Source organism: Carcharhinus amblyrhynchos, chromosome 13 (genome assembly GCF_965287045.1).
Source record: "Carcharhinus amblyrhynchos chromosome 13, sCarAmb.v2.hapA, whole genome shotgun sequence".
Classification (NCBI taxonomy): domain Eukaryota; kingdom Metazoa; phylum Chordata; class Chondrichthyes; order Carcharhiniformes; family Carcharhinidae; genus Carcharhinus; species Carcharhinus amblyrhynchos.
This window is the reverse complement of record NC_137336.1, coordinates 10,557,300-10,576,499: the sequence shown is the minus strand read 5'-3', so window position 1 is coordinate 10,576,499 and position 19,200 is coordinate 10,557,300. Positions and strand designations below refer to the sequence as shown.

The window sequence follows — 19,200 nt, the reverse complement described above, 5'->3', positions numbered from 1 at the left end:
AACCCAACGCCGGGCCGCCGAAAAGAAGTGCCCCAGCCCCCCCAGATATCCGTTCGCAGGGGGAGAGAGACCGACGCATTGCGTCCTCACGCTCACCACCGCCGCCAGCGGCCGACGTATGTCGGAGTCCGCCGTGTGTGTGTGTGGGGGAAAGTAGTGCACGCGAGGCGGCGCTTGGAAGAAGCTCAGTTTGGGGGGGGTGGGGGGTTCTCGCAGAGGGGGGGCAATAGAGAGAGAGAGAGAGAGAAGAATGGAAGGCACGCTCTAAGACAATAAAATAATGCTAATAATGTCTGCCCGGTGAGATGAGGCTCCGAAATGGGACTGTTCTGACGGCTGTGGTCTTGTGCGGCGTGGTCTCTGTCTCTTGGTACGCGGCGTTCTCCGCTCAGAAAGGTGAGAGACCCTCTTGAAGGGAAGGGGGGGGTGGGGGGGAGGAATTAAACGGTCAACAAGGGCCCGGCCGCTCCGAGCCCCACCATTCATCACCACCTCCCCCCCCCCTTCTCCACTCAGCATCTCCCCCATTCCTCCTCAGCATCCTCTCCACATCACCCTTCCTTAGCAACCCCCCCCCCAATCCCCTGATCACCCCCCTCCCCCCTTTCTAAACTAAAACATTATTCACCCTCTGGGGGGGGGGGGGGGAGGTGATATCGCCACAATTGTTTAGAGTGGGTGCAAATGTTTTATTCCAGACTTTTTTTTAAAATTTTCCTTCTTTCCCCCCCATCTCCCCTGACAAGCTGGATTGGCAATAAAAGAAACACACCAGAGAGTCTCACCAGGAGGCTATCCCACCAGGGGAAAATAACCTAACGTGGACTTGCATATGTGTTTCTGTCAGCATTGGACCGTGTTCCTCTGGGAAGAAATAAAAAAAATACATATATCAATTCAATTTCAACGTTAAACTGTGTTTCTTCTTTATTATCTCCTGGTTATGTGTCCCCCCCCCGCCATTCCCCTTTCTTTTTCTTTTACTCCTGCAACAATGAACAGATGGGTTTGTGTGTATGTTTTGTTATTGTGAGAGGCCAGGTTGTCATTCTCTCTCCCTCTCTTGTGTGCGCTGCCTTACAATAAAGCTGAGAAGAATTACAATGTTCCCAACTTCGGTTTCAATGTTAACTTAAACGTGGGCTGTTTCCTTGTTGGTGTGAGAAAATTAAAGACCTGTTTACGATACGCGAATAACACTAGCGATAACCACGGTAACTTATGTCATCCAATCTATCCTCCGGGGAACTGCTGTGTCCAAATAATTTCTCTCTCTCTCTGGTGTGTGTTGTTGTTGGATCCAGCTTTAGTTCCGCGACCCGATTTGTTCTGTGGTGTGAGTTTCGTGCATTGGTGCAACGCCATAGCTGCTGTTGCTGCTTTAAAATAAACAGCTTTATTTTTCCTTTATTTTTGAATTGCACTCCGAGTGAAGTGAGAGGCTTTGTGTTGAACTTGCGAGTTTCATATTGTGGATGGGGCGAGGAAGTTTTTGAGACGTTTTGAAGGATAGTTAGAATTCCTTTGTCTGTAAAACCTCACCGTTTAACCTCGCTTTTTTAAAATCTTACCCCCCACTTCTGCAAACGATTTTTGAAATCCTTGCTTTCTGGAAGCTCGCATGGTTTTGACGTTTGGGTAGATTTCGGGACGCGCTTCACACAATGAACAACAGCCGGCTAGTTGTAACTGAACTTGTTCTTTTCTTGTGTGGGATGTTATTGTTCATTACTGATTGCCCAGAGAAGGTGATAGTGAATCACCTCTTGAACCGCTGTAATCCATGTACTGAGTGTCGGTACACCCACAGTCTTGTTGGGAAGGGGTTGGAGACGTTCCCATGTGCTGGTGGCTTTTGTCCTTCAAACGGTAAATCACAACAAGGCTTTGGGGGGTATTGTTGACGAGTTGCTGGAAGAGTTTTTTTATTTTAAGCTGCCCTGCCACTTAAGTGGAACTCGGCAGGTTAGCCAAAGGATCCAAGTTTATGGTACAAACATTTTTGTAATCGCATTCATTGACTTAGATCGTAGAATCCTTACAGTGCAGAAGGAGACCATTCGAACCATCGAGTCTGTGCTGACCACAATCACCCCAGCCCTATCCTCATAACCCCATGCCTTTACCCTAGCTAGTCCCCTGACACTATGGGTCAATTTAGCACAACCAATCCGCCTCACCCGCACATCTTCGGAGTGTGGGAGGAAACTGGAGCACCCGAGAATGTGCAAACTCCACACAGACAGTGACCCAAGCCGGGAATCGAACCCGTGTCCCCGGCGCCACCATGCCACCTGACTTGCAAGCATCTGATTTTTCTTTTGCCGTGTACCAACAACATTTTCGATAATGGTGGCACTGTTGGGTAGTTGAAAGAACTGGATGTTGTCCTCAGGAGTATGTCAATGTTTGGAGGGTTTTTCTTTGACGTACCCAAACCTGTGGATTATTCCTTTAATCCGGCCAAAAAAAAGACAGAGCGGTAAAATATATACAATCTGTCAGTATTTGAATGAAATTGGTTAATATTTCAGGCTCGTAGTTTTTTCAGCAGCTGTCTCTTTTTGGATGCCGTGTCTTTCTGATACTTTATTTATCTTTCATGGTTGCTTTTTCACTGCATGTAAACTTGGCATGGGAGAGGGATCGTGATGGAGTGAAATTTGACAGCGATGATTCCTGGAGCCTATCGTCAAATTGTGTGTCAGCATTACTTCCATTTAAAGTGGAAAGATTAAAGACCAATATTATTTCCCTAGTGTGTTGCTTATGGATTGCAAGACGAAGAATTTGTAGGCTACCAGTGTTCTGGTGGGATATAAATTGTATCCTGTGGTTCATTTTTATTGTATCCTTGACGCGTATCATGAAAACAAACTGAAACAGTTTATATTGCTACACGATCTTTTGCAGCCTAAAATGTAAGCAGTAATACTGTATTTAAAACATATAAATTAATTGTTCATTTCACACAACCAGTCTGCCATTTTATAATGATTGCTGATTATTGCATCATTCGCAACTCCTCAGATGCTGCGTATGGACACATAATACTTCAGTAAGACTAGAACAATATTCAGGCTTAGGCAGACTAAATAACCATCTCAGCAGGAGAGAATCCAACCATTTCCATCAACGTTTAATGGCATTACCATTGTTGAACCCCACGATCAACATTGGGGGGGGGGGGGTGGTTACCATTGACCATAAATTGAAATGGACCAGTCACAGAAATACTGTGGCCACAGAAGCAGATCAATGGTTGAGAATTCTGTGGTGAGTAACCTGCGTCCTGACTCCTCAAAATCTGTCCACCATCTGTAAGGCAACAGTCAGAAGGGTGATGGAATACTTACCACTTTCCTGGATGAATGTATGTCCAACAACATAAGAAGCCTATTTGATTGTCACCCCATCCACCATCTTCACCATTCACTCTCTACACCACCCACTGATGCATGGTGACAGCAATACCATCCATTGCAGCAACTCACCAAGGTCCCTTTCACAGCACCTTCCAAACCTGTGATCTCTATCACCTGGAAGGGTAAGGGCCGCAGATGCAAGGGAACGCCACCATCTGCAAGTTCCCCTTAAGTCGTTCACCATCCTAACTTGGAACTATATTGCCAAAAATTTTGGAGCTTTGTTCCTAACAGCACTGTAGGGGTACTTGCACTATATGGACTGCAACAAATCAAGAAGGCTGCTTACCACCACCTTCTTGAAGGTTAGCACAGAAGGGCAATAAATGCTGGCTGAGACAATGATGCCAACACCCCTGAAAGAATTTATAGATAGTTGATCCCCATCTTTTCTATTTGTTATATAAGCCTCGTAAGAACATAAGAACTATTTCTTATGTTCTTATTCCCTTGGGTTAAGGGGCAATCTCACTGACATGATTTACACGAATAAGGGATTTGATAGAGGTAGATAGAAAAGCTATTTCTTCTACAACCGCTTGTAGTTATACAAGTATGTTCATGGGATTAGATGAAGAAACGCTTGTATAGAGCAGAAACTTAATCACAGATCTATCCGGTCAAATGGATTTCTGCGCTGCAAATACCTTGTAGAAAATATATGAAGAGGAAGAATATTATAGGTGTGTGGCACTAACTGGGTAGCCCTTTGAAAGAGCTGGCTCCTTTGGTCTTCTGTGCTGCGACATTTTACTAAAAGCAGTCTTCTTGATGTCAGACATTGGTTTTGGACACTGCTTCACTTACTAGTTATAGTAAAGGTGTGCTTTGCATAATACATGCAAAAGTACTCCATGGGTGCATTTATTTAACATTTCTTATCATTCAGTGGTTGAGGAAGGAAAACTCTTGATGATCAAAGACACCTGCAGCTCTTATTTTTGTCTCCCCATGTCTCGAAGAAATGTACAGAGGTTGACTTTATTGCCTGTGGCCTAACCCCAAATTCCTTTCCCAGTGCATCATGCTCACTGACATAAATTTGTTCCTGGGTGAACAGTGCCTTTATTTGAACTCTTCATACCCATCCATATGCTCTGTAACCTCCTCAACACTACAATTAATGTGCGCTCAAGCAGCAATCCAAAAATTCCCATGCAGACCTTGTACAGGTTGGCCCCTTTTAAGTTATCATTCATGTGGGGCCGCACTCCAGTTGTTTGAGCACTTCAAACAAAAATGTGTTTGTTAAACATCCCCCCCCCCGCCCCCCGCCAAAGTTATGTGTTCCTCCAATTTTGGCCTCTTGAGCATTCCCAATTTGAATCCTTAAAACCTACCTGTTTAACTAAGCTTTGATCGTTTGTTTGCTAAATCTTGTGTTACACAGTGTAAGTTTGAATCATTACATTTCTGTAAAGTGTCTTGGGAGGGTTTACTATATTAAAGGTGCTATATAAATGCAAGCTATTGTCATTGTACAAATGTGCACTGAGATCATACTGCCTTATTGATCAACCAATCAACAGACATGAGTGATGAGTTAATGAATTTTTCATATTCGTCCTTCATATTTGAGGGAGGAATTTAACATGGGTACTGGGCAAACATTCTGCACAAATAGTACATGACATATTTTTCATCCACCTGAACAAGATGGAACCCTCAGTGTTTTTCATTTCTTGCGTGTGGATGTCACTGGCAAGCCTGGCATTTATTGTCCATGCCCTAATTGCCATTTGAGAAGATGAAGATAGTGATTGAAATGATGAAGAGGCTTATTGATTGCTGCAGAGGGCAGTTAAGTATTAATCATATTAATGTGAGACTGCATTCACATGTAGGCTATATAGTCTAAAGCATAATAATGGACCACTTGCATTTTTAATGACAAGCTGGTTACTTTTACGAATCCCATCTTTAAGTAAGTAGAATGTCTCTGTGTTGCTCCCGATCCCTTACCTTGGCTGCTGTAGCCTCTTTGCTGCTGTTTTATATGTGGAGCTCCAAAGCCCTTTTCAAAATCTGTGCTCCGGTGCATTGTGCAACCATAATGTCTCACAGTGACCATCTGTTCTCCAGCTTTACCAACATCTATGCATCAGTTTGAAAAGGTTAATAGAGTTCCTTGTCTTTCCGTGCCATGTACATTTTTGTATAATTTGGAACATATACCAACCAAAAGAAAACGGCACAGCCAATTTTATTATTGGTTTCTCAAACCATCTTCATTCTTTAGATAACTTCACCCACTGAAACATTTTGTAGTACATCCTATCCAGTAATGAATGCTCCCTGTTTAGAGAGATGCTTCTTAGCATTTTATCAAATCCATTGAAAGGAATGAGACATAAGCATTGTGATCAGTTTATTGTACTGTTAATTTTCTGCAGTTGTGTGAGATGTGTCACATTTCTAGCAGCTTGAAGCTATGATTATATAATAATGACAAAAGTCTTTATTTCACCCACTCCAAATCTTTGAGGTAGTTGATTTGTGTGTGTGTTGTGGAGAAAGTATAGGGTGTGTGTGTGTGTCTCGTATTGAGAAAGCAAAGGGTGAAAGTGTATGTTACTGAGAAGGCATAGGGTGTGTGTGTCATATTGAGAAAGCATAGGGTAAGTGTGTGTGTGTGTGTGTCGTATTGAGAAAGCACAGAGTAAATGTCTTCCTTCTGAGAGACAGCCTAACAGAGTAGATTTTCAATGTGACCCCCTGAATGTACAAATTACATTGTGGAATGAGAACTGCCCAGTTTCCAATTCCGTAATAATTTTAATGTTGATGAAAATCAGGTGCTTTATCTAATTGAGCTCCCATCCCTGCATGGCAAATTCAAAATCTACCCCATGGTGTCTCTACTTCTAGAGATAGTGTTTGACAAATTAATATTAATAAACACACTTATTTCAACATAAAATATTTTATTGTTTGAATAAAGGTTTGTAGGACAAGTAGTGTGAGGAACCTCACTGCTGGAAACTCTACGCATGATTCTTGGATTGGTGCAGCTGCAGCAGCAGCTATGATCTGAGCTCAAGAAAGACAGCAAATCCTCTAGTGTCGCTCCAGCCATAATTCTGTGGATGGCTGACAGCCGGACCCCCTTTTGATCTTTTCAATGTGCTCTTTCTGGCACGCATATTAGGCAATCTGCCATCAAGCCAAATGATCCCTATGGCTTTGAATTGCACCAGGGGCTGGGAGCAAAGACATGGTATATTCCTTACCCTGCTAAAGACAGGCTTAATTTCTGTGGCAGTCTACTGTTGGAAGCCAAAATGCACTAAAACTGCTCTAGTACATGCTGTTGGCCCAGTCAGTGCTTTTATTCCTCTGGTTTAGTACTGACTTCTAATTTGTCTAACCTATAATTGTTTAATAGTGTCATGACTGCTGATTGATGTCAGCACTATGCTGAATTCCAGGGCAGTGCAAATGGTATATGTGCAAGTCCAGTTGGGTTGCAGTTTAGTAGCTGCCTAGTAAAAATTATATAGAAAATCCTGACATGGAACTGGGTCAGTTTAGCCAAGCAGCACAATTGGTAGTTACCTTTGTCGGATCCATGTAAAGGTTACGTATAGGGCCAGTACCTTTTATTACACAATTTGATGCTAAATACATCATCTGAACCCTGTGTCAAATTTACATAGGAAAGGTTGCATAATGGCATATTTGCATCATAAATATAAAAGTTTGTTTGCCTCTCCTGATCCCATATCTTTTTGATTCCGCCTTTACTTCAGCCAACCATTGTTAAATTTAGACATTCTGTCTGCTGTATTCACCAATTCATAGAATCCCTACAGTGCAGAAGGAAGCCATTTGGCCCATCGAGTCTGTACCAACCATAATCCCACCCAGGCTCTATTTCCGCAACCCCACGCATTTACCAAAATGATCCCCCTGACACTAGGGTTAATTTAGCATGGCCAATCAACCTAATCCGCAGATTTTAAACTGTGGGAAGAAACCGGAACAGCACGAGGAAACCCAAGTAGACATGAGGAGAATGTGCGGACTCCACGCAGTGACCCAAGGCCGGAATTGAACATGGAAACCTGGCGCTGTGAGGCAGCAGTGCTAACCACTGTGCTACCATGCCGCCACAAATTCAGTTGCACCTTAACAACCCTCTCTGTTTAAAAAAAAATGTTTCTGTTATCCTCTATCCTATATCTTATGCATATACTCTTGTATGCATGTCACCTTATTTCAAATCCCTCAATCATGAGAAGTAGCCTGTTTCTATCACCTGTGTCCCATTTCCCAAATTTCAAACATCTCCATCAAATCATCCTGTAATGCTCTCTGTTCTCATGAAAGCAGCTTTCAGGTTGTCCATGCATTTTAAAATTTGCACTTCCCCATTTTAAAAACCTAAAATGGGAGCAGGAATAAGCCATATTGCCCCATTTGTCTGTCTTGTCATTCAGTGAGACTGTTCTGGCCTTTTGAGCATCCTCCAATTTAATTGTTGCACCTTTCTTTGGCTGTGCCTTAACCAGCTGATGTCCTAAGCTCTGGAATTCCCTCCCTTAACCTCTCAGCCCCTCTACCACTTGTCCCCTCCTTTCAGACACTCTTTAAAACCTACTTTTTTGACCAAGCTTTGATATCTCCTTCAGTGGCTCCATGTCATATTTTGGTCAATATTGCTTGCTCGTTTGAGATTTCGTACGATGTTTTGCTGCCTTAAGGACATGATATAAAGGCAAGTTGTTGTTGAATTGGTCACATAGCTTAGTTCAGATCCAGTAACTCAGCAGAGGGCATTGATTGAACCAAGTCATGTTTTTACACTCTATGGAGCCAAACCACAATGGAAGGTATATCTACCAACTGAGTCAATGGAGAGAGTTTACATACCACGTCATCTTGGAGGAGAGACAAATCATAGATATTTGCTAGACTCTGGATCTGTGTAACAATTAGAATCCAGTCTGATTTTCCTTTTCAATATCTTCAGCTTGAGTTATCAGTTTTCTCTGTACCTTTCGAGTCTGAACTTTATATTCACGAACATGTGCTGCTCTGATGGAAGGATAGATATAGTCTGAGCACTTGTGTCTTTTAATCAATACCATTGATTATTTGTGAAAGGGTGAAAAAGGGAAAAGAGGAAAGGGAGGGTAACTGTCTTTGTTGCTTAAAAAAAGTGTTGATGAGGTCAGGTGGGAAAGGTTTCTCTGGGGCCCTGTTTATTTTTCCACTTTCTTTGTGCCATCCACCATTACTAGTGTGATGAATTCAAGTCACGTCTTTCATTAGAGGCTCTGTCATATGGACTTGAAATGTTAACTCTCATTTCTCCATAGATGTTGCCAGACCTGCTGAGTTTTTCCAGCATTTATCCTTGGATTTTCCAATAACTTGGAAGACTGTGCTGGGAAACAAAGGTTGAGAATCCCTGCTTTATCAAACAATGGTCACTCACTGCAGGTAAATTTGGACAGTGAGGCAGGAAAATTATCTTCTACACTGTATAGCAGGGGAAACTAGGAGAAAATGAAAGAGGCTAACTGGTGTTGAGGCTGGTAACCCTCTCTCTCTCTCCTTAGTTTGCAAACCAGGTCCCTTGTCTTTGTGATCTTATTCACACAGTAATGGAACATTTGAGCATGAAAGACATCTGGTTGTGATTATCCTCAAAAACTGACTGTATGGCCAAATTCCCCTCCAATGTGATTTTCAAGTTTGCTGATACGCCATTGTAGTGGGTCAGTTCTCAAACCATGACGAGATGGAGTACAGAAAAGAGTTACAGAATCTGGTGAATTGGTGCAACAACAATAACCTCTCCCTAACTGTCATTAAAACAAAGAAGATATTCATCGACTTGAGGAGGCATAATGGAAGACATGTCCCTGTCTACATCAACAGGGATGAAGTGCAAATGGCCGAGAGTTTCTGAGTATCCAGGTCACCAACAATCTGTCCAGGTCTCTCTGATGCTAGGTTAAGAAAGCCCACCAAAGCCTCTTTCTCAGAAGGCTAAGCAAATTTGGCATGTCTGCTACAACTCACCAACATTTAAAGATGCACCATGGAAAGCATCCTTTCCAGATGTATCACAGCTTGATATGCTCCTGCTCTCACCAAGGTCGCAAGAAAGGCCCAGGCCCTCACACAAACCAACTTCCCATCCATGGACTCTGTCTACATTTCAGCTGCCTCGGAAAAGCAGCCAGCATAATCAAGGACAAACATGCACCCTGTACATACTCTTCCACTTTCTTCAGTCGGAAAAAAGATGCAAAGTTTGAGGTCATGTACCAACTGACTCAAGAGTGATTTCTTCCCTGCTGCCACCAGACTTTTGAATGGACCTACCTTATATTAAGTTGATTTTTCTCTCAACCCTAGCTATGACTGTAACACTACATTATTCTGCACCCTCGCATTTCCTTCTCCCCTATGTACTCTATGAATGGTATGATTTGTCTGTATAGCATACAAGAATCAATACTTTTCACTGTATACCAATACATATAACAATAAATCAAAAAATGTTTGCTGGACTTGTTTAAAGTTCAGTAACATAAATGTTCTCCAATGTTGCTAACCATTTGGTAGTGCGACATTGAAATTGTGTTTGGCAGATTACCATGGGAAGTAAAATATCTTTCTCTTGGAAACTCCCTAGGAATAAGAATGGCTTGTTATAGCTCTTGGTCCAATCTCTGAGTCTATGGTATTGGAATGATGTGGCTGGGGCTATTTGATTTGTTGCAAGATATGGTCGGAATAGAATCAAAATACTTAGCTAGTGTTTAAGCTGGAAGTACAGCAGACCAATATCTCTGAACTTCTCTGGGACTGACAGTACATTCTATAGATTTGATTAATCAGGATTCCAACTGATATAGAGTCATCACTTCACTGTCAGGAGCTTTCAAACAATAGTGACTTTTGTTTAAATAGCATCTTTTAATGTAGAAAAGTGACCCTATAGACGTCTGATAAAGGAAAATGGACACTGAACAAAATAACTTGTACTCTAAAGTGCCTTTCACACTGTGGATGTCCCAAAGTGCTTTACAACCAACTGAGTACTTTTGGAATGTAACCAATCTTGTAGGAGGTGTTAATTTGCATTCAGCAAAATCCCACAAACAGCAGCGATAATGATCAGATCATTTGTTGGAGTGAGATCAGTTGAAGGATAAATATTGGCCTGTGACAAAGGAGAGCACTCAACTGCACTTCATAATTCCATCCACCTGAGAGGACCTTCTGACTAAGGTCAAGGGTAGGATCAAGCCCAAGATCACGTGTAAGCCTCCTCTTGTCAGCTTGGACAAAGAACAAAGAACAACCCAGCACGGGAAACAGGCCCTTCGGCCCAACGAGCCCGCGCCGCCGCATCACCCTACACCTATTCTACCCTGCATGTCTACGAATGGGACCCTACTCAGTCAGATTCAGGGAAGAAATAGTGTCAATTTGGTAGAAACCGATTAGCCTAAGAGCACATCTTTGGGGTGTGGGAGGAAACCGGAGCGCCCGGAGGAAACCCACGCAACCACAGGGAGAATGCGCAAACTCCCACAGACACAGGCCCAAATCCATGTATCTGCACAGCTAGCAGTGCTAGTTACTGAGCTGTTGCGGCGCCCGTCTATCGGTCCAGGATCAAGCACACACACCGACATGAAGTACTAGGCCACTCCTGGACTTCCAAGAGCAGCCCACGCACGACCCGCCGTGTGTATGCCCCTCGCTTGACACGAGGTGGACCTCCACCTGTGGAATAAAGACAAAAAATATTAATCATACAGCCTGCCCTTCCGGTGTCTCCCGAGGTTTAACCCTATTTAATAGCCCCTACCATATCCCTCCATTCTCGTTTCACTCATGTGCCTATCTAACTGCATCTTAAACGAGTCCAACGTTCCTGCCTCCACCACCCTACTCGGTAGCGCATTCCAGACCCCCACAACTCTCTGCGTAAAGAACCTTCTTCTTACCTCCAAATTATACCTCCCCCCCCTCACCCTTAAGTGATGACCTCTCGTGTTCGTACCCAGTCTAGGGAGCAGTCTCTCACTATTAACTCTATCTATTCCCTTCAGTATCTTATATACCTCTATCATGTCCCCTCTCAATCTCCGTCTTTCCAAGGAGAATAGCCCCAGTCTCTTCAATCTCTCCTCGTAACCCAGTCCCCCCATGCCAGGCAACATCCTGGTAAACCTCCTCTGCACCCTTTCCAGAGACTCCACGTCCTTCCGGTAGTAAGGTGACCAGAACTGGACGCAGTACTCCAAATGCGGTCTAACCAACGTTCTGTATAACTGAAGCATTAGACGGCAGCTTTTATACTCTAAGCCCCTTCCTATAAAGGCTAACATCCCATAAGCCTTCCTAACAACGTTCTCCACTTGTGACGCAACCTTCATGGATTTGTGAACCTGCACTCCCAGGTCCCTCTGTACGTCTGTACTCCTAATCGGCCTACCTTTTATCACATAGCTCCTCTCTGCATTATTCCGTCCAAAATGCATCACCTCGCATTTGTCAGGATTAAATGCCATCTGCCACCTATCTGCCCACTGCACCAACCTATCTATATCCTGTTGTATCACCTGACAATCCAGTTCCGTACCCGCCAACCCTGCCATCTTGGTGTCATCAGCAAACTTGCTGATCACACCACCTACGCCCTCTTCTAAGTCATTTATGTAGACTACAAAGAGGAGAGGTCCCAGTACTGAGCCCTGCGGCACACCACTGGTCACTGGCCTCCAGCCCGACAAGGTACCCTCCACAACTACCCTCTGTCTCCTATTTCCCAGCCAGTTCTCAATCCACCTAGCTACCTGGCCTCGTATCCCATGCGCCTTAACCTTTTCTACCAGCCTACCGTGAGGGACTTTGTCAAATGCCTTACTGAAATCCATATAGATGACATCAACGGCTCTCCCATCGTCAACCGTTTTTGTCACCTCCTCAAAGAATTCCACCAGATTCGTAAGGCAAGACCTCCCTCTAACAAAGCCATGTTGCGTATCCCTAATCAGATCGCAACGCTCCAAATGGTCATACATCCTACCCCTAAGTATTTTTTCCATTAACTTCCCTACCACCGACGTCAAACTCACCGGCCTATAATTCCCAGGGTTATCCCTACTACCTTTTCTGAACAACGGGACCACATTTGCTACCCTCCAGTCTTCTGGGACCTCACCTGTGTCCAAAGAAGAGACAAAGATGTGCGCCAGAGGCCCAGCAATTTCATCTTTCGCCTCCCTAAGCAGCCTGGGATAAATACCATCAGGCCCCGGAGCTTTATCCGTCCTTACGCTACCTAAAAGCCCTAGCACTTCCTCTCTCGTAATAACTATATCCTGCAACTGAACCTCCGCTCCCTCCAAGAGACCGCACGATTCCGAACCCCTCTCCTTCGTGAATACCGATGCAAAGTATTCATTCAGGAGCTCCCCCATTCCCTCCGACTCAATACACAACTCTCCACTCTTGTCCCTAAGAGGACCAATTTTCCCTCTAACTACTCTCTTGCCTCTAATATAGGAATAAAATGCCTTAGGATTTTCCTTAATCCTACCAGCCAAAGCCATCTCATGCCCTCTCTTTGCCCTTCTAATTCCCCTTTTTAGCTCCCTCCTACTCTCTCTATATTCCTCCAGCGCACACTCCGTACCCATTTGTTTTGACCTAACATACGCCTCCCACTTCTTCCTGACCAAGTCCTCAATATCCCCCGTAATCCACGGCTCTCTAATCCTACCTTTCCCATCCTTTCGCTTAACCGGAACATACCTCCCCTGCAACCATTTCATTTTGTCCCTAAAAGCCTCCCACTTGCCAACCGTGGACTTGCCAGCTAACCTTGCATGGACCTTGCATGCCTCTCTTGGGGGGACCGTGAATTGGATACAATTTGAATTGGTTTTTGCAGCAAGCAAGGAGATGAATTAAGGGCTTGCCCTGTCCAGTCTGTGCATTGGCTATCTAACTGTGACAGGAATAACATAAAAAAAAACCTGAGGGCACTGAGCTCAGCTTAATGTCTCATCTGAAAAATGGAACCTCAGACAGTGTATCACTCACCCAGTACAATGCTGAAGTATCACTCTGAATGTCAGGCTCAAGTCTCTGAGGTGGAACTTGAATCCATTACATTCTGATTTCACAACATGATGGAAGCTATGGTTATAATATCAATTTCCTCAGTGACCTGCGTGATCAGTTTTGTCCAGTTTTGCATTATAGTGAATGCTACAAAAGGCAGGATATTTCTTCTTTGTTTACTATTGAATTGGGCAGAGGTCTCCATTTTGATTTGAACCATTGTGGCACCTTTTGGATATCAGTTTTTGCTCTGAATTTCTTTCAAAAGTATGTGCAAATTCTAATGGACCTATGGATTTGTTGCAGAAACTTGTAAAAAATATATTTTCCATTTGTAATATTCGTAGCCAACGCTTTCCCATCTTTTATTTAAGAGGAGAACTGCAGTTGGTAAGTCAACATCAGGTTGACCCATTGGACAGAAACTGTCCAAATTTTTAATGTCTGTTTTAATAAAAATATTTGGGAGAAATCTTCTTTTGAAAATATTCACTGCAGCTGCTACTTGATAGAATTCTTTTGAAAGAACAGGGGATACTACTTCCATTTAATTGGTTGTTCTGTGTATATAACCCAGAGAAACTAGAAATGTTGGGATTATTCTCCTTACAGCAGAGAAGGTGAAGGCATTTATTAAGGAGTTTTGACAGAGTGAATAAGGTGGACAGGGGTGTGGGGAACAAAACGACACAGGTAAGGAGAGCAATTCTCCCATCCCGCTGTGCTGCTTTTTTAGCACAGTGAGCCGGGAGACTCTAGTAACCGCCAATTTGCGCTGGGCATCTGGACCCAAAAAAAATTCTAAATGTTGAATTCGGGGGGGGGTGCGGGGAGTGGGTCAAGGCTGGCCCGGACATGCACAGTCGGGGGGCCAGTAATCAGGCTGTGGGGTGGGGAGTTAGTAGGGCAGCAATGCGGGTTGTGGAGCTGGCCAGCAATCGGGAGGCCAGCAGACAGGGGCCATTGCAAACACGACAATCTCAGCACTGACAGATCAGCACATGCTCAATGGCCCGCTCTCCAGTGGTAATAGGCCCTGCCCACTAATTTTTGGAGCGATTCATACTCGTGCACTCTGCAGTGCATAGAGTGTGGGAGATTCATTTTGAAACTCCCACTGAAAAGAAGCATGATTCACTCCAGTTTTTACGCAAATTCGACATTTTAGAATTTTTTTGGGGGAGAATCAAGGGGATGAGAAGTTTTGTAATGTGGCGAGTTGTTACGATCTGATTGAAAGCTGTTGTAATAGTAATTTCCAAAATGTGATCAACCAAGCTGTTCTGTGTTGGCTTTCTGAAGCAGACATTAAATGTTAGCCTTGGCTGGGATGCCCACATCCTGAGAATAATGATGTGTGGTGTGGTCAACTGTACCAATATTGATGGACAAATTCGCTCTTTGTCCAAAATGCTTGTCTGCTCAGTTTTTGACTCCTGTTAGCCTGCTTGCTCCACCACACTTAACCTAAATGTTTCACTAATCAGACTGAATGCATTGGTAAAAAATCCAGTTCAGAAGGGCAAAATCTACAGCTGTATTGTGGTTTGATTTCTCAATTTGGGGATAATTAGTGAAAACAAAATAAAAACATTTCAACAGTTTGAAGTGGACATCTGATTCAAGTGGCCACTTTGGAATTAATTATTGCAGCTTACCTGCAGTTTCTACCAAAGAATGAATAGTTTACCCCCGTTGTGTAATTTCTTTTGAGTTCTATTCTCAAATGATCAGTGTTAATCTTTTGCCTCTACAAATCTAATCCATATTGTGGATTGTCTGTAGCAATTCATTGGAGAGGTTTATCATAATTTTTTTTCCCTCTTTTTGGAAGTGGCCTAATATATTGCATAAATTGTAGCATTAAATTTTGCAACAACCAAAACTTTGTCAGGCCAATACATTCTGTGGCATTTTTGTTTTATTCTGCAGCCTTTGCTTGCTGTGACATGCCCTGATTTTTACCTGCTGCCTAGGATACTTTGTGATCGTTCAGTCAAGTTGTGGGTGGGTGGGAGGGCAATGCCTAATCCTGTAGGTCAGATGCCTGATTTTGTTTAAGTTCATCTTGAGGAATAGAAATAACTTGAAAGGAAGAATAAATCTTTCACAACGTCAGGACAGCTCAAAGCACATTACACCTAAACAAGTACTTCTGATTAGCAGTCACTGTTGTAAGGTACAAAACGTGGCAATTTGTGCACAGCAAGTTCCACCAAACTGCTATAACCAGTTCATTGAATCCCTACAATGCAGAAGGAGGCCCATTGAGTCTGCACTGACCACAATCCCAGCCAGGCCCTATTCCCGTAACCTTACTTATTTAACCTGCTAATCCCCCTGACACTAGGGTCAATTTAGCTTGGCCAATCAACCTAACCCACACATCCTTTGGACTGTGGGAGAAAACCAGAGCACCGGAAGGAAACTCACACAGACATGGGGAGAACGTGCAAACTCCACATAGACAGTGACCTGACGCCTGAATTGAACCCAGGTCCCTGTAGGTGTGAGGCAGCAGTGCTAACCACTGTGTCACCACAGATAATCTGTTTAAGATGTTGGTTGAGGGATATGTGAGGCACAGGAGACAGGAGAACCTCTCTTCTTCACAGTGCCATGGAATCTTTTGTGCCAACCTGAGAGGGCAATTGGGACCTCGGTTTAACATCTCATCCAAACTACAGCATCTTCAGTGTAGTGTGGAACTCTCTTGGTACTGCACCAGAGTGTTGACCAATGTTTTATAATTCTCGCATCTTTGGCATGGGGCTTGAAGCCACAACCTTCTGACTCCGATGTGAGAGAGTTGAGGTCTACTGAGCCGTAGCTACCAGGTACAGTACTGTTTGGCTGTGGGGAAGGGGTATGGTGTGTGTAGTTTTTAATTACAAGATAGCCCTGCTTGACATTTTCTCAGCATTCAGTAGCGCACTGAATGTCACGGAAATATTTGGCAACACAACACATTGTTAGAATTGATCAAAAGTTACCTCATTTTGCACCCGAGGTGTCGGCAGAAGTGTAGAATCTAGAAACAATACCACAGTGTAAACTTGCATTTAGGCTGCATCTCACATAAAGGTGACACTTCAAAGTTGGGGGTTGTTCTTGGTGGTGGAAGGAAAGTCGGGGGTGGGGGGTTGGGGAGAGAAATTATTTACTTAAAGTTGCATCACAATGATGTTTGACTTAAAATATATATAGTTATCACCTACTCTAGTACAATGTTTAGTTCTATTTTCTTATTTTTTTCCAAACATCTTCACAGGGCAGAAATTATCACTAGTTTTGACTTGTCATCTCTTAATCTTTGATTTCGATGCTCAATGCAGAAGTTAACACTTTTTCACCATTAAAATAGAATACCATTTGTCTAGTTATCACAATAATAAAATAATTTAACAATATTATACTGTACATGGAAAGAGTGGACTATTCAGCCTCTTGAATCTTTTCCATCATTCAATTAGATCGTGGTTGATCTGTATTTTAACTTCATCCACATATTTTGGTTCTCTAATCCTTAATTCTGTAGTTCTGGAAAGAATAAATAAGTATAATAATAAGTTGGTAAGTAATAAGTATTTTGTTCCTTCGGGTCTCTCACTGGGCCGTTATAAGTTCATAATCAGGAGTTTGTAGCCCACCTGGGGGCATTGGGCTGTTCGACCCAATAAATCGATACTGGTATTTATGCTCCACTGAGGATTTTTCCATCTCGCTCCAACAATGTGCTCTTCAATACAATCAGAGTGTTTTTATACTATCTTGGGTGGCACAGTGGTTAGCACTGCTACCACACAATGCCAGGGACCTACGTTCAATTCCAATCTTGGGTGACTGTGTGGAGTTTGCATATTCTCCCAGTGTCTGTGTGGGTATCCTCCAGGTGCTCCATTTTCCTCCCAAACTCGAAAGATGTGTAGATCAGGTGGAATGGCCATGCTATGTTGCTCCTTAGTGTCCCAAGATGTGTAGGTTAGGCGGTTAAGTGGGATAATTACATGGGATTATGGGAATGGGATCTGATGAGATGATCTTGCAGTGAGACGGTGCAGACTTGATGGACTGAATGGTCTCCTTCTGCACTGTTGAGATTCTATTCTATAAACTGTATTAAAATCCATAACATTAGTGAGTAATAGTGCATATGCTGTGATGGTCTCATCTATATGGGAGGTCGTGTGGCACTGTGAGTGGTATCCCTGCCTCCAAGTCAGAAGCTCCAACTTTGAGTCCTATTTCTAAGAGGTGCATTAATAACGTGGCCAAAATGTTTGATTAGATTGATTATCAACCTGGAAGTCCTTTCAATATACCTATGGCAGGCAGTAAAATCGTGAGAGTCTCTGAACTAGCCACATTTGATGCAGAGTGATGCCCCTAAGCTGGCAACAGGCTAGCAACCTGTTCCAGGCAAAGCTAGCAACCTGTTCCAGGCAAAGCTAGCTATGGAAACAGACATAAGCACATACCTGATTCATGTGTCACTAAATATGGGAAAGTTTCTAAATTATCTCTATTTGTAAATACTCATATGGATCAACATGCAACAATAGTTGCCAGAGAGTGACAACTAGGGGATTTTCGCAGTAACTTCATTGCAGTGTCAATGTAAGCCTACTTGTGACAAATAAATAAACTTAAGCTTAATGCCTGAGGAATTATGCTTTTGATCACTTGTGAAACATCTTTAGCATTAAAAAATCAAATATAAAATTCTTAATTTGTTACTTAGTCTTTGACATTCGTGACTAATGTTCTTCAATGCATTCAGTGTCTTAATTGCTAAACTAATGTGATTTGTATCAAAGCCAACAATGCTGTCGTTTTTATCTTCGTGTATCCTGAATACGTAGCTTGTGTCTCCAGTTAGCAATGTGGTTTGTACGAATCAGCAGAATGGGAACTATACATAAAGAACACATTGACAAATTCCTTGTTGCATTGTCTCTTGGTATGTTAGCACTTGAATTGATAAGACACAAGATTGGACTTGTGATTGTTGCCTTGCCTGACAAAGTTGGCTACTTGCCAACTTTGGATGAAACATCTGGGACTTTGAGCGGTGGTGCGGCATTTGTCCCAGGGAGTAAATTTCACTCGTTTCCAAACGCATTTTAATTTGAAATGTCTCTACAGGAAAGATAATGATAACACAAATTGTTAATCAGGACTGTACAGGCTGCACTACTTTTTATCTCTAGAGGCTAGGGTGTGACCTCATCAAGGTCGTTAAGATTGTGAAAAGTCTTGTTAGGTTAGACGTGGAGATCCTGTTTCCACTTGTTTGTGAGCTGTAAATATAAGATAATTATTAATAACTCAAATCAGGAAGTTGGATGAAACAACAGCTTAGTGACTATCACTGTTAGCTGTGCAGATACACGGATTTGGGCCTGTGTCTGTGGGAGTTTGCGCATTCTCCCTGTGGTTGCGTGGGTTTCCTCCAGGTGCTCTGGTTTCCTCCCACACCCCAAAGATGTGCTCTTAGGCTGATTGGTGTACCAAATTGACCCTACACTATTCTCCCCTGAATCTGGCTACATTAGGGGTTCCATTCACATACACACAGGGCAGGGTAGGTGTAGGAGGATGCTTTGTTGAAGAGGCGGCGCGGGCTTGTTGGGCCGAAGGGCCTGTGTCCCGTGCTGGGTTGTTCTTTGTTTTGTTC

At 43.1% G+C, this 19,200-nt stretch overlaps 1 protein-coding gene across 1 annotated transcript in view; it reads left to right on the top strand.

The window, feature by feature from the left end:
- The first annotated feature begins 220 nt into the window (after positions 1-220).
- mgat4b (alpha-1,3-mannosyl-glycoprotein 4-beta-N-acetylglucosaminyltransferase B) overlaps positions 221-19,200 on the top strand; it is a 225,142-nt gene continuing 206,162 nt past the window's right edge. Inside the window, exon 1 of the mRNA XM_080201274.1 lies at positions 221-396. Coding sequence (XP_080057400.1) covers positions 306-396 — 91 coding nt within the window. The 5' untranslated portion in view covers positions 221-305. The remainder of the gene's footprint in view (positions 397-19,200) is intronic.